This window comes from Uloborus diversus, chromosome 8 (assembly GCF_026930045.1).
Source record: "Uloborus diversus isolate 005 chromosome 8, Udiv.v.3.1, whole genome shotgun sequence".
NCBI lineage: Eukaryota > Metazoa > Arthropoda > Arachnida > Araneae > Uloboridae > Uloborus > Uloborus diversus.
Window position 1 is genome coordinate 150,198,538 of NC_072738.1, and position 14,769 is coordinate 150,213,306.

Consider the following 14,769-nt stretch of genomic DNA (forward strand, 5'->3'; position numbering starts at 1 on the left):
AATTAGAGGTTCATAAAGTCTTGCTTCAACTGCACCTATGATAATGCAGTTTGTTACAAATTAATGCTAAGTTGCCTTTAAAAGTGCCTCTGGTATTGAAATATGCTTTTTAAGCTAAATTTTGTTTTCAATTTTGCAAGGAGGTTGAACTTGTAGCAACAAGATATGCGAATTGCGTATTACTGTTACCCCCAGCAATTTGTCTCATCTTCATTTTAATCTCAACTAAGCTTGGTTGTTAGGGGGAGGTCAGAAAATTCTCTATAATCCTTATTTTGGGGGGAGGAGGTTCTACCCAATCTTATGTAATATTTTTCAAGTTGATATTTTATATTTGAAATTACACGGTCAAGTGGTTTGGCAGGGATCATATTTTATTTGTGTCTGGAAGGTAAAAAACATATTAGGATGAGCTGCTTTTCACTTGTTTTACAAAGAATGAATAGTATAAAATTTTAATAAAAAATCAAAGTATGTATGGCATGTTTTATTTTTAATGTTGTATCATATAATATATTTGAAAAACAAAAAACTTGGATTTACATCAAAATGGGAGTTTTAATGTAACTGATCCTTTTCTAACAACATTTTATTATTTTGAAAAACGAAATGAATTCTTGCATAAGAATAGGGGGAGGGGTTTGAAATATCTTACGTACCCTTACATGGGGCAGAGGGGGTCAAAAATTGCCAAAATCATCCTTACATAGCTAATGATTGATGGGCCCCTTAGCAGCTCAGTGGAGTCTGCTTGCTTTGCCATACTTTCGACCCGTCGCTTTCTTTGAATCTGTGTTTGGAAAACTTATAGAATGTTCATACTCTTATATGAGTGTAAATCTGAAATTATCTCCTGTTTGGTATATTGTTAAAAATACAGCCTGTTAGTCATTTTGTCAAAACTAATTTTATGAGCTATTTTACATTATAATTTATTATTGAGCTTATAGTTGTTCATTTATCAATTCATTGTAATACTATTCAATATGTTCAAATATGTTACTTCATCATTTGTAAATATAGTTAGCCATAAATAAAGGAGTTATTTTTAACATAGATTCTTTTAATGTTGGACTAAAAGAGTAAGTACTTAGCTACATTCTGGTTAGAGCTAAGACAGGGCTGTCACTAGTGACTAAAGCAACTGTTTTAAAGCAAAGGCAACTATGGCACCTATTTTTGCCATAATATGTTTTCATATTTTTTAGACACATTCATAAGTTAATTTATGACCAACTTTTCGTTTCAGATATTAGCTTCTCTGGAATCTTTAGCTCGTTCCCTACCAAAGATTCATCGTAGTGCCTCCGAGCCTACTCTAAATCGCACGCATCTCCAATCTGAAGACTTCCTGTACATCTGTGCTTCTCCGAAAACTCCAATCAACAGTCAGTTTGGAGCATTTTCTTTCTTCTCTGCCGCAAATAATATATGAATTTCCTTTCGTCGCTGAACGGAAAGTACCTGCTCGTGTGATAACTCCCGCGCTCCAGAGTCGGGGCAACAAGGAATTGGTTTTCCGCCCCGCCCACAAGTTCGGGATGGACCACTTTGAAAATTCATGCTACCTTGCCTCTTTCAATTGCAATAAAGGCCATGTTGATTGATTCTTCACTACTAATGGAGGAGACACAGTGGTCAGATTTTCGTTTATCGAAGCACTCCGCCCAAAAATCATCGGTCACCAGTGAGAAAGAGTCGGGGCATAGAAAGTCCTGCTTGTATGTGAAAATGGAAATCTTGAAACTTGTATAGCATTTTTTCATTGTTCGGTACGGCAGCACATTTTCCTCTGTAAATATGAATGGACGATGGGTCGCATGCATCTAGTGTTGTACAAAGGTTGAAAAAAAAAACTTTTTTATTTATGTGTAAATGTAAGAAAAATGAACTGTGTTATTTAATTTTCCTGTACCTAATTTAAAATGTCAATTCCAAAGCAAAAAATGACAGTCCATAAAATGATGGAATAAGTAGAGTGTTTGCTTTCTTTTTCTTTTCCGCACAAATCCTCAAATCACACAAGTTTTATCACTGTCAGATACAAGAACATATTATTGGTAATTTTAATTGAGGCGTTTAGCATAAAATCCAGTTTAATCTCTGAATTTTCAAAAGTGTTTCTATTTTCATAATTTGATACTTTTATGTCTGTGTGAGTACTGCCCAGCCTGCGACATGAGATTTACCTGTGGGCCGCGTTGGAGACCTGTGTTGCCTGTTTTGTTTAGTGTTATAAATTGAAAATCACAATGTCACAAATGTTCAGAAGTTGATTGCTCAGAAACTGATGTAATTAATTAATGCAGGCACAAGTAATAATAGCAAGCATTCTTGGTTTAAACCGTGTTTTGCCACGTTATTTTGAAATTTTATATGTGCTCTGTCTTGCAAGAATAATTTTAATTTGAGGTGCAACTCTCAGGTTAAAAAAGGTTGGGTACCACTAGTCTGTAATACTAGCACACCACAATGCATTTCAAATTGAATCCCTCTCGATCAGATCAAAAACTGCTGCCAAAAACCTGCTTTACTTCAAAACCATACTTAACCACTAACTTATACAAAACCATGTTTTACCGTACGGCACTGTAAAAACCTGTGAGTCACATCAACAAGAGTACAGTATCTCTCTTTTTTTTTTCAATGTTCCTTTAAAATCCAGTTCTATACTTGCCCAAGTTCAGCATCGAAATTGATTTGTTTAAATTTTAACATTGTTCCCGAAAAGGAATTTGTTGATATTTAAAGTTAACGAATCAATTTCAAAGCTGAATTTAAGCAAGCATAGAACTGTGGATTTTGAATACCAGGTGATAAAGAAATTTATAAATCCACTAGCAAAAATACCTGGCGTTGCCTGGGCCAGTAATAATTATGAGAAACAATCACTACTTTCATTCGTTATCTGTTTTATCTGAAAGAACTCAAAACACACAGCTTTGAAGTGATTAAAAATCGAGCTTATTCGTTACCCATAAAAGTAAAATAGCGATAAGTATTAAAAAAATAGTATAGAACAAAATAGTATTCCTTTAGAAATGAAGGCACGACATTTACGCACATACTAATTTGAAGAGCTTCCAAAATATGAAACTAAACTTCACTTGTTTAAAAAAATTATCAGTTGATTTTATTTTATTTTATTTTTGGAACGTAGAGTCACAAACCATCTCCATATGGCTATTGAAGTACAAATTTTTAAAAAATGTAGCCGCCCCCCTACACTTGCTTTAGTTATTTTGGGAAATTTCAATTATTGTGGGTGGTGGGCCATAATATGGGCCTTTTAGTGACCCCAATGGTTTAAGGCCCGAATATGGTGGACCTTTTGGTGATCATAAAATGATGTTAAAGATGTTGTAAAATTTGGCTATTGTTTGAAATTGTGCACTTAAAAGGCAAATTAATGGAAGAATTTACAAAAAGTGGTGGCCGCATGGTAACAGATTTTTATGAAATTTGGTACTCAGGCTCCTTTTATGCCGATATAAAAATATCTGAAATATTTTGGCTAAATATTTTTTATTTTAATAGTTACATGCGATTGAAAATTGGTCAAATTGAAACAGCATTCTTATAAATTCTAAATGTTGCATTTTTGAAGGCTTGTATTGTATTAACTAATTAATCAAAACATAAAAATTATATATAGTTGTAATCTATGGAGTAGGACAATTCATCTGATATGAGTAAAATTTTCAAGATTATTATAGTTAACTTTTAAACCGTGTTTCAAAAAACTAAAAATATTTCAGTTTTCTCATAATTAAACATTATACTTTTTAATCTCAAGCTTTAAGGAATGTATTAGCTATGCTGAAATCGAGACCCAATAACATGCTAAGTGTCATAAAAGAAATAAATTACTTTTGAATTTGTATTTTAACTCCTTTTGTCTTCAAAATCAGTTTTGAACTTAGTGACATTTTGTAAAATGGCGATTTTCTCCCCTTCACATAGGCCCAAAAATTCAAATGAGGGAAACATTCGACAACTTTCAAATTTTGCAGGAACATAGAACAGTATTTCTACTATTTGCTTGAAGAAATTCAAAATTGGTTTTTGATTTCCAATCTTTAAAAAAAATTTCGAACATTAGCATTTTCTTTGTGTTTTATGTGAAATTACAAAAATTCAAAGAACTAGATGATGTAAAAGCAAGTATATGTAACATTCATTTCAATTTTTTGAAAAAATATACTGGTTTAGTGTGAAATTTATAAAACAATTAGTGGATAAAATTTATATCTTCTTTACTAATAATAAAGCAGAAAGTCTCTCTGTCTGTCAGGATCTCTATGATGCGCCTAGACCGTCCGGCCAATTTTCATGAAATTTGGCACAAAGTTAGTTTTAGGGGCGTAGCTAAGGGGGGTTTTGGGGACACCCCCCCCCCCCCCAAAACGTTAGTTTAAAAAAAAAAGAGAAAAAGAAGAGGGAAGAGAAAGAAAAAGAAAAAAAATCACGACTTTTTTCTGTGTAACAAAGGTCAAAAATTCACTTCGCTCCCCCCCCCCCCCCCCCCCCCCCAATGCCATTGAAAATCTGCTCTATGAGTGACCCTCAAGTATAAAGACACCTCCCTCTGTTGCGACAATTTTTTGATAATTGAGTGAAATTGACACTTCGCTTTAGAAATCAAATTGTTTGTTAATTTCACGTATAGGCAGCCTTTCTTTGTCATAGATTCTGCAAATTGTTAAATATGTTTAATTTTATGAGCCGCTCAATGGGAATATTGCATACAGTTGAATCTGTATATTTCGAATTTCACATTTAAAAAAAATTGAGATAAAGAGGTTTTGAATTACGGAGGCTTTAAGAAACTTTTTATAGAAATTTGAAATATGATGGGTGAAAATTTGAAATCGATACTAAAGACAATATGGGCTCTTGATTAAAATTCCTCTTTATTAGTTTTGTTAGGTATTTATTCTATTATTACATTATTAAGTGCTTTATTGCGAGTTTAAGGAATCATTTTGACAGTAAAAGAAACTTAAAGCATATCTTTTTCAAGAAAAGTCTTTTATTGCTTTTTGGTCCCTGATTTTTTTTTTTTTTTTTTTGGATTCATTATTTATCCTCTTGAGGTTAGCAATTGCAGCAAATCTAACTTGGCCAGTAGTCTACGATTTTCCTTTTTTCATCACTTGAAAAAAAACTTATACTTTCTTTTGACTCCTATCATTTCGGTTTTCTAAGGTATCACAATTTTAAGAAAGAGAGCAACCAAAGAACAGTACTAATCCAGATAACAGAGCGAAATGACTTTTAACTTGAATGACCTTTAACCATGAACTTTAATGTTCATCTTAACATGCCAAACCTGTGAATTTCACCCCTTTACTCTTCTTCCAAGAAAGTGCGCGAAACGACTGTCCTTTGGTTAATCTTCCTGGAAAGCCTATTCGTGGAACACATTTACTGCCTCCTCAGCTCTTGAAGACAACTCCTGTATCTGAGTTGAAGAAAATGTTTTTGTTTGCTGCGTTGAAGATCATTGGGCTTTGAATGCGAAAATGACAGCATAACCGGAATTCGAGACGATAGAGGTTTTTGTTGGTCTGGTCTCTTGTGTGTCATAAACATAGTCAAAACTACCTTTGCTAACCAGAGTATCCATTGCAATCACATTGATTCTTCAGCCAGTATTTACTATGTTTCTTTTGGAAACGTACAGTCTGTTTAAAGTAGTACATTCTAAGTGAAAGTTGTTGCATAATGAAACGAGCAAGACCGATAACAAGCTTTTTTCAACTCAAAGAAAAAAAATTAAAATGGCGAAAAGGATTGTTCTAAAAAGAGAAAGTTAACGTCGTCTGAAGAAAACGAAGTACAGTCTGCAAAGCAGCGTTAGTCCCATCGAGCCCTTCTGGAGGTAATTTTATTTTAATTCAGAAGAAAAACTGCATAGCATTACATGAATAAAATGTTTAAAAACGAGATGAATCTAGATTATTTCTATTAGCTTGATTCGGATTAAAAAGTAGAAAATAAAAAAGACTTCTGTTTATAATACCCCGAAAATTGCTGTTGCTCTCTCAAATAGATATTTATGTAAATTCTAAGGCAGCTAATAAAATTTCAAATAAATATCTTTACAGATATACCTTTATAAAATATAACATCTTTATAGTCTGACCACCGATGAGATTGAAAGTCAAACATTCAGTTTACAGGCAGAAATGGAAGTATTTATTAGCTTTCAGGGATGCCATGAATACTGGACTATTATATACTTCACAATAATTAGGGAAACATTTCAGCAAGTACTTCATAAATATACTTTTGAGAAAATGAAACACGAAAGAAATGGTTAAGTCTTACTATAAACTTACAATTAATAGCCGTAACTAATGGAATTTTACCTTAGTTCCAAGTTACTCTAGTAACAAAAAATGCTCTGATTCCAATGATTAAAATTTAGTAGCATCTAAAAGACACTTCAATATGTTACTTTAAAAAAATGAGTAAATTAATTGCATTCCCTCATGTTCAAACGAGAATCTAAAATAGAGGAAAAAATGAAAATTTCGGAAATTTTTTATTTTTTAAAGTACAATTTCATCATCAAGGAATTCGAAAACAATTACTAAATTGGAGCAGACAGTTAGTTATAGATAGTTTTTCAATCTGCAGGGGTCGAAGTAGTCCTATATATCCTATATTTTCAAGAAAAGCATCAAAATCGTCCTGTATTTCCTATATTTTTGAAAAATGTCCTATATTTCCTATATTCCCGTTTTTTGTTGTTGTTGAACCAGGAGGACATTAATTTTAACAAATTTTGGTGCATGGTGCACTAAAGGAAAAGATGATTTTAACCGCTTTTTTGCCATTTTTGCAACTGTTCAGTGCCTATAAGCAATAGTGGATTTTCGCAATTGAGACAGCATGCTAAAACATTTAAGCATAAAGAAGACTGATAAACGTCAAGAGGATCCTTCTCAAGCTCTGTTTGTTCTTAATACAAGTGTTAAAGGGCTCAGTTTAGATATCAAAGAACAGTGGAATTAGTACTTGGGTCATGAGTGAGGAAGAAAATATTAAAATTTTCTTTGTTCAAATTCTGTTTAATTTTTTCGTTTATAAAGTACACTGTTTTTTTTTTTTTTTTTTTTCAAAACTTATTCTTTCAACTACAGGAAAGTCATTTCAGGTGTAAGGAATAATTTTATTTGAGGTTTTTTTAAAAACAAAATCATTGATAAGAATAAATAATATATGATATGTATTATTTCATTTTTCATAGCAAAATTATTCATATAATGTGTCCTATATTTCGTAAATTTTTTGCGGAAAATGTCCTATATGTGACAAGTCGGTCACTTCTACCCCTGAATCTGAATCCTTTTTGCTGTAATTTTTTCATTAAAAGAGTTAGATAAGTGATTTGAAATCTGAAGTAAATTGGCAAAAAAAAACTCCAAATAAATTTTACTTTCCTCTTTCCTAATAAAGATTTGTTTTTAGAATGTGGAAATATTTATTTTTTTAGTGTACGTTTGTAACTTACGGAGTTATTGAGACACAAACTGGCTGCCATAAACTCTGAAAATTTAGGCTTAGCGTAAGCATCAATTTCTAATTTCAATAGCAAAAGAACAAAGTTTTTAAACTTCCATACTTTGCATTTCCTCATATATGTATGCATGATTTACCAAAAAAAAAATTTTCAGTGAAATCTGCAACATGTCAGCCACAGCTGATTTGCTCATTTCGCATGGAATGACCCCTAATTTAGTTGGCGGATTATTATGCATTTTAATAAAAATTTTAAAGATTCTTTAATTGGTGATATTTTGGTTACATGTTCAAAACCGAGAAACAGTATTACATAGCTTCAAAAACAGTGACAGCTGAAAAAATTGCTAAATATCTCAGTTATGAAAATCTTTCTGAAAAAAAGTTTGGAGAAATTCCTGCTGGTCGATTGGCTAATAAGTAAGTGTCCAATCAACACAAATGAATTTAAAAAAGCCCAGTAATGTTATTAAAATTACATTATGATGGAAAATAATTAGCCATTTATTATTTGCCAATCTTGTGCGAAAAAACGTTACTTTAAGATTTGACTGGAACAGTAGGGTGGTCACAAAAAGTACATGGGAAAAAAAAATTTTCAACTAATCTTTTACGGCCCCCCCCCCCCCTAAAATGTGCCAACAGACTAGAAAATGTGATTTGGAAAGTTTCAAGTCATTTCGATGATATTAACACATGCCGCAAAGAGGCTAAAGTTACGAAAAATGCAAATTTTTAGCAAAAAAACGTAGTTTTTCATCTGTAAAACGAAAACTATTCATTCTAGAAACTTCATTCTGGTCTCATTTATAGGGAATTTTATTCTCTTTAAGTCTAATTTCATTTATTTTTTTAAAAAATTGATTGAATATTATTCAGGATTTTTTAAGTCAGGTCGTAGCTAATATCCTTAAAATCGCGTAAAAAAAACGAATCATTATAATATAAATAGTATTGCTTCTTTTAGTTAATGATTGTAACCTCCGTACAATGTTAAGCTATCAGAGCAAAAACAGCAATATTATCAGAAATATATGCAGTGAATTCCTGTTACAACGAATACCGATACAACGAAATATCTGTTTCAACGAAAGAAATTTTGCAATTGCTTTCATGGATCAGGACTTTCTTTCCCAGCGTTTCTGTGCCACTCGTTTCGGTGAAGCCACTTCTTGTTATAAACAAACTGAAACTGGTCTTCCACAAGGTACAGTGATTAGCCCTACATTATTCAACATCTTTATTAATGACCTTCCCGACATCTTGACTTCTGATGGGTTGACTAAGACAATTCTCTTTGCTGACGACCTTCCTATTTGGTGCAGTGCATCAAAAAAAGATCAGCTCAATTTAAATACTATCTTGAATTTGACACTCGAGAGACTGGATTCGTGGTGTGAGGAAAATAACATGACTATAAACTTATTGAAGACTACTGCCAATTCTTTACTTTAAATAGGCAACCCTTTACTCCCTGTCTTGTCTCTAATGGTATTATCCTACAAAATAAGGATGCTTCAACTTATCTTGGATGCATCCTTGACAGTAAACTGAATTGGGCTAAACACGTTGAGCATGTCATTTCAAAAGCAAGGAAGAGACTTTCCCATTCTCAAAAGACTAGCGGGAGTTAAATGGGGATGTAGTAGAGGAACTTTGAATACAACTTACACGACCTATATTCAGCCGGTTCTGAATTACTGCAATGAAGTTTTGATCACAGCCTCGGACAAAGTCATGAAACCCCTTGACACCTTCCAAAACCAAGTGCTCCGCATGATTACGGGAGGAATTAAAATTACTCCTGTGCTTTCCATGCAATTACTTTGTAACCAACAACCAATGACTAAATTTAATACAGAGGAATGCAGCTATTCTAAGATTATAACTATAGACTCCCAAACAATTTCTGGAGAGATTACAGTCATTGTGGAATTCGTAATCTAAAGACTCAGAGATGTTTCATTCAATGTGTTCGTGAGAACTCCCAATACAATGACATTAATGATGCTCCCATTGAACTTCTGTCTTTTGCGAATCCACTGAACGATTTGGAACTCGATGTCAGGCTAGACAATGGTTCTGGACGCAAAAAAACGCGACCTAAATCCTACTGAACTTTGCGCTATTGCCTTGGAAACAAGTAACACTCGTTTCCCTCCTGACGAATGGCTTCACATCTATATACTGATGGGTCCCTGTTGGATTTTTCCCGGGGTGCCGGCGCTGGAATATTTTGTGACTATTTTTCTTTTTACCAACATGTTGGATCTTTCACAACCCATTTCGATGGAGAAACTTGAAGCCATTCATGTGGCATTACAACAACTTGCTTCACATCTGTATCCATTCCAAAAAGCAGTAATACTTTCAGACTCGACTTCTGCTTTACAGGCTTTGTCTAGTAATAACAATGAAGGTAAGGGATCTCGTATTCAGAGCTGTAAAAAACTCTTGAAGTGTATTGAGAAAACTGTGGCTTTTCAGTGGGTACCATCATCTCACTGTGGTCTGCCCGGAAATGAGAAAGCCGACTTTTTGGTCAAGAAGGGATCTAATATTCTCCAAAGCTCTCGTGGACCCTTGTCGCTCCACTCTGCTGGATTGGAGATCAAGAGGGTGCATAGGGATGCGTTTCGCCGTGTTGCTTCCCGGGCTGCTGAAGGTAAACCCTGGGGGAGACTGTGCAATGAGTCCCACTGTACCACCCAAATTCTCCTCGAGCTGCTGCTGTGGCTGCTTTTAGACTTTTAACAGGACACGATTGTCTCAATGCCTATTTGTTCCGCTTTCAACTGAAGGATTCCCCGATCTGCACTTTATGCAACTCTGGACAAGTCATGGACGCTACTCATCTGGACGACTGCTCTGCACTAACCAATTTTAATTGTATTGTCGAGAAATATTGGAGAGCCCGCGGTTTTATGGCCTAATGGTCAATGTACCCGGCATTTGTGAAATAAAAACGAAAGAAATTTTTCAGCTCCGATTTGATTTCCATTACGTTGCTTGAATTTCATTACTACTGAAACCTCGTTACAACGAAGAAAATTTCGGGTAATTTGAAGTTCGTTGTAACAGAATTTCATTGTACTATTGTTATGTCTGTAAAACTCAAAGCTAAAACAAACAACTGCATGTAAAACTTATGAAATTTACTGTAGAGGCCTACGGAATGTTGCTTTCCTCCTCGGTGGTCAACGCTAAACACTAGCTTAAAAATCCCAGTCTTGTAAGGGCTTTCGACCCCCCCCCCCAGAGAAAGGTAAAACTGCGATTCCCAAGAAAGTGGCCTGTGTTATTAGACGAGGACTTGTTAGGGCGTTCGTTAAAATGACAGTCATTTTATGGCTCCTTTCTGCAGTACAAACCTGAGTTTTGTGAGTAGAGTTGTTCAGTTGTTACGGAAAAAGTTTTTGTATTTAGCATGTCACTACATCTTAGAAATTGATTTGAAAGGAGTTTTGATTTGCAAAATAGGTACGTCCACTAGTCCTCAACCAGATATTTTTCAAGAATTTCAGGATGAATGGTATAGATAAGAGTGAATTCAAAGCAAGTATAGAAGATTAAAAAACAAAATAAGCAATCCGGGTGAAATTTCAAGCTTTCGTTTAGAGAAATAAAAACAGTAGCAGCTTAGGGATCCCTATAAAAAGTTCATTTCACTTTGCTTAACTTATTTAGGGAGTCTTTCTCCAAACAATGTTACTTTTCGAGTATCTGGCGCTATTCATCACACAAGATGGATGGCAAAGGCCATATGAGGCAGTGAGAAGCAAAAGGGATGCAAGTGGACTATTTTAAGTTTCGAGTAAAACGCTTTTAAAGATCAGGTCCTAGGTAGGCTTTCATTGAAATGTTTTTTCTACATCATGCTGTACAGCAGCACCTACAAGGGTTACCAGTACAATCTCTTGCCCCAAGGACAGAGGAGAGGTTCACCTACCATGAGTACAGGTTATCTCCAAATTTTTAATTTTGCCACTTACATGCCTTGGCTTCTCACTGCCTCATATGACGTAGTGAGAAGCAAAGGGATGTAAGTGGACTTTTTAAAGTTCCTCATAAAATGCGTTTAAAGTGCAGATCCTAGGTAGGCTTTCGTTGAACTTTTTTTCTAAATCATGCTATATAACATCCCCCCACCAGAGCTACTAGTATCATCTCTTGCCCCTAAGCAGAGAAGACGTTCCCCTATTATTTGTAATGATTATCTCGAAAATTTTAATTTCGTCAATTACATTACTCTGCGTCTTACTGCCTCATATACTCTTTAAAAATATATCTTCTCAGGAGTCAGCTTTCCTTAATTGATTTAAAGATATTTGGTTGTTTATCAACAATATTTATGGAAATGTATGGTTTGTTATCTGCGATCCAGCTTTGGCCCCCAACCAAGATCTACAGATAGTAAAATCTTTCATTCAATACAAGAGTATTTATGAAGATGATGTAGGCACAGAACTACCTAAAATAATTAATCATTTGTAGTCCCTGAACCTCAGAGAATTTCCCTTTTTTGATGACTCTAGGGAGAAAAAAAAAGATCAAAACAAAGAAGGCTGCAAAATTAAAATCCGAAGTAGGAGATAATGAAGATGATTGTGATGATAAGGATACAAAAGCACAGCTCAATCTGAAAGAAGCTTAATTTACTCGACAAAGAAGTAGATTTTTTCATTTCTCCTCAAACTTTTTAAGAGTACAATTTTTTACAGAGATTCGAAATCGATACGAAGTTTTTAAATACTGATCTTGATGAATAGTGTGAAAACCAATATTGTATTAAAGCTAAAAAGATAGTAAACAGTTTAAGGGTTGTCAATGGCACAGTTAAAACAGGTGTAAAACTAATTTCTAACTAACGACAGTTTCTATTGCAAGTTATGTCCGAATGCAGGCAAATTTTTCCACATTCATCAAAATCTGTCATATCGAAGCTATTACCACTTTAACTTCTCAATGAAAAGTAATAACATAATGATGTATAATTTAACAGTGTAAGCAATAAAATGCCTTAGATTTTTTTCTTTTCTTTTTTGTAATTTTTTAACTCTGCTTTCTCTTCTGAACTGCTTAGTTATTTTATTTTAAATCAACAATTTGTTGCGTTTAATTTTAAAAGTACCTCCAAATGAAGCCTTTTTAATTGATAAATTAAAATCAACAAAGAGCAAATAAATGTAATTGAATATTGTAATGCTTTCAGATCTTTGCATGAAAATTCCTTATTGATGGTATCTTCCATGACCTGACCTGAAAAATGCCTAGTACCATTCTATAAATTTTGTTTAAAAAAATGGGTAAGATAACTCATCACGAGAGTAAAATTTCCTATAAAATGAGACCAGAACAAAGTTTCTAGGAAGAAAAGTTTTTGTTTTAAAGAAGAAAAACTACGATTTTTTGCTAAAAATCACTGTTTTTCGTAACTTGAGCCTCTTTGCGGCACGTGTTAATATTATCGGATTGAGCTGAAACTTTGCAAATCATGTTTTCTAGTCCATTGGCATATTTTAGGGGGGGGGGGGGGGTGCCGCGGAAGAAATTCGAAAATTGATTTTTTGTGACCACCTTACTGGAACAGTCAAACAAAAAGCAAAAACAATTCTAGCTATTGACAGAGTTGAGATGATACACTAAATACTGAATTGGGTTAATGAAAGCCTTCGAACATGGAACTGAAAAGCTTATTACTTGCTTTTTATTCTACTTAGAAATTTCGAGCAGCTTCAGCAGAAAAATCAGAGCTTTTGATGGACAGATAATGTTAATATGCGCAAGTATCTTTTCACCCTTATAATAGAGAATTAAAGGGAAAATTGTGTTTTATGGCCTAACTATGGGGAGTTCCCCCCATAACGGGACGAAAACTAACCTATGTGTTATTCTGATGTGTAACCTATATTAATGTAAAGTTTTATTAAAATCCATTTAGTAGTTTTTTGCGTGAAAGAGTAGCAAACATCCTCAAACTTTTGCATATATATTAGTAGTAAAATTGGTACCGTAATGTATGGAGATGATATCATCCACATGAACTCCTTAATTCTCTTAAACCTTTAGGACTTCCCCTCCTCCCCTCCCCCTCAAGCTTTTAAATTAAAACTCGGGTGGTAAAAATTTTGTAACGAAACTTAAATTCACCTTATCTATGCAATGGATTTTGACTCCAAGGAAATAAATCCCTCGGAATTATAACAGATTTTCACTCTTGAAATATTGCTTTTACTCTAAAATTACAGTTCAGAGCAAAATTAAAATTTGCAGTTTTTCTTATACACCATGACTAATCCTCATTTAAATAATAGCCGATGATCGAGTAACCCCGCGTGCTTCAACAATGAAACTCGCGCCTCGGCATGGTGATTTGATAATTTGTTCTGGTAATGTTTAATATGCAAGGGAAAGGCTTTATTGTGACAAGGCTGAACTCGATCTGGCAACTTAACAGTTTTACTGATAAAACTGTGTCGTTTCAGGGGAATGAAGAAACGAAAAAATGGGCAACAATGAACGCCACCTACTGGAGTTCAGGGTGGTTCATCCTCTGGAGATAGGTTTATAATTTCAACTATTAAAATATCATCAAACTGGCGGCGGCTTCGTTCAAATGTAGAAGCAATTTTCACCCGTCATACCTTGACGGGCGACTTTCTAATATAGTTAAGAAAAGCAATTGTTCAACGCATATTTTACACTAAAAATGCACATGATGACGGAAACCTTATCTTTTAAGCAAAGCAATAAAAAAAAATCACATCTTATCTAAGCATTATAACATTAAACCTTAAAAATGTATTGAATAGTTAGAGAACTTATCCTAATTTTAAAAGTAAGCTGAATATGAAATATATTATGTTTATAAATGTAAAGTAATTAATATCTACAAATATTTGAAGATTTTCAAAAAATAAAAAAAAATTGATTTAAATTTAAAAAAATCCGACTTTTTTGATTAAAAAAAATTACAAACCCTGCTTCCCATGATCTCGAAAGATTTCCCTTTCCAATTTAAGTGATTGTACAGTTTCGAAATTTCTTTTGCCATCACCATTAACAAATCCGAAGTCAAACTGACAACATTAGGTAGTAAAATGTTATTTACGGGAATTGCCTTACAACAGGGCATTTACATGCCACTCTCGATCAGGCAGGGAGGTGGATGAAATTGTTTTTAAATCTTAAAAAACGGGACAAAAAACGTTGTGTACCATGGTGTTTTAAGCTATAAAC

At 33.9% G+C, this 14,769-nt stretch overlaps 1 protein-coding gene across 2 annotated transcripts in view; it reads left to right on the forward strand.

Moving 5' to 3' along the window:
• LOC129228047 (serine/threonine-protein kinase B-raf-like) overlaps nucleotides 1-1,950 on the forward strand; it is a 42,601-nt gene extending 40,651 nt beyond the window's left edge. For both annotated transcript variants that reach the window (XM_054862679.1, XM_054862680.1), the window contains exon 18: nucleotides 1,250-1,950. In XM_054862679.1, coding sequence (XP_054718654.1) covers nucleotides 1,250-1,435 — 186 coding nt within the window. In that variant the 3' untranslated portion in view covers nucleotides 1,436-1,950. The remainder of the gene's footprint in view (nucleotides 1-1,249) is intronic.
• The last annotated feature ends 12,819 nt before the right edge of the window (nucleotides 1,951-14,769 follow it).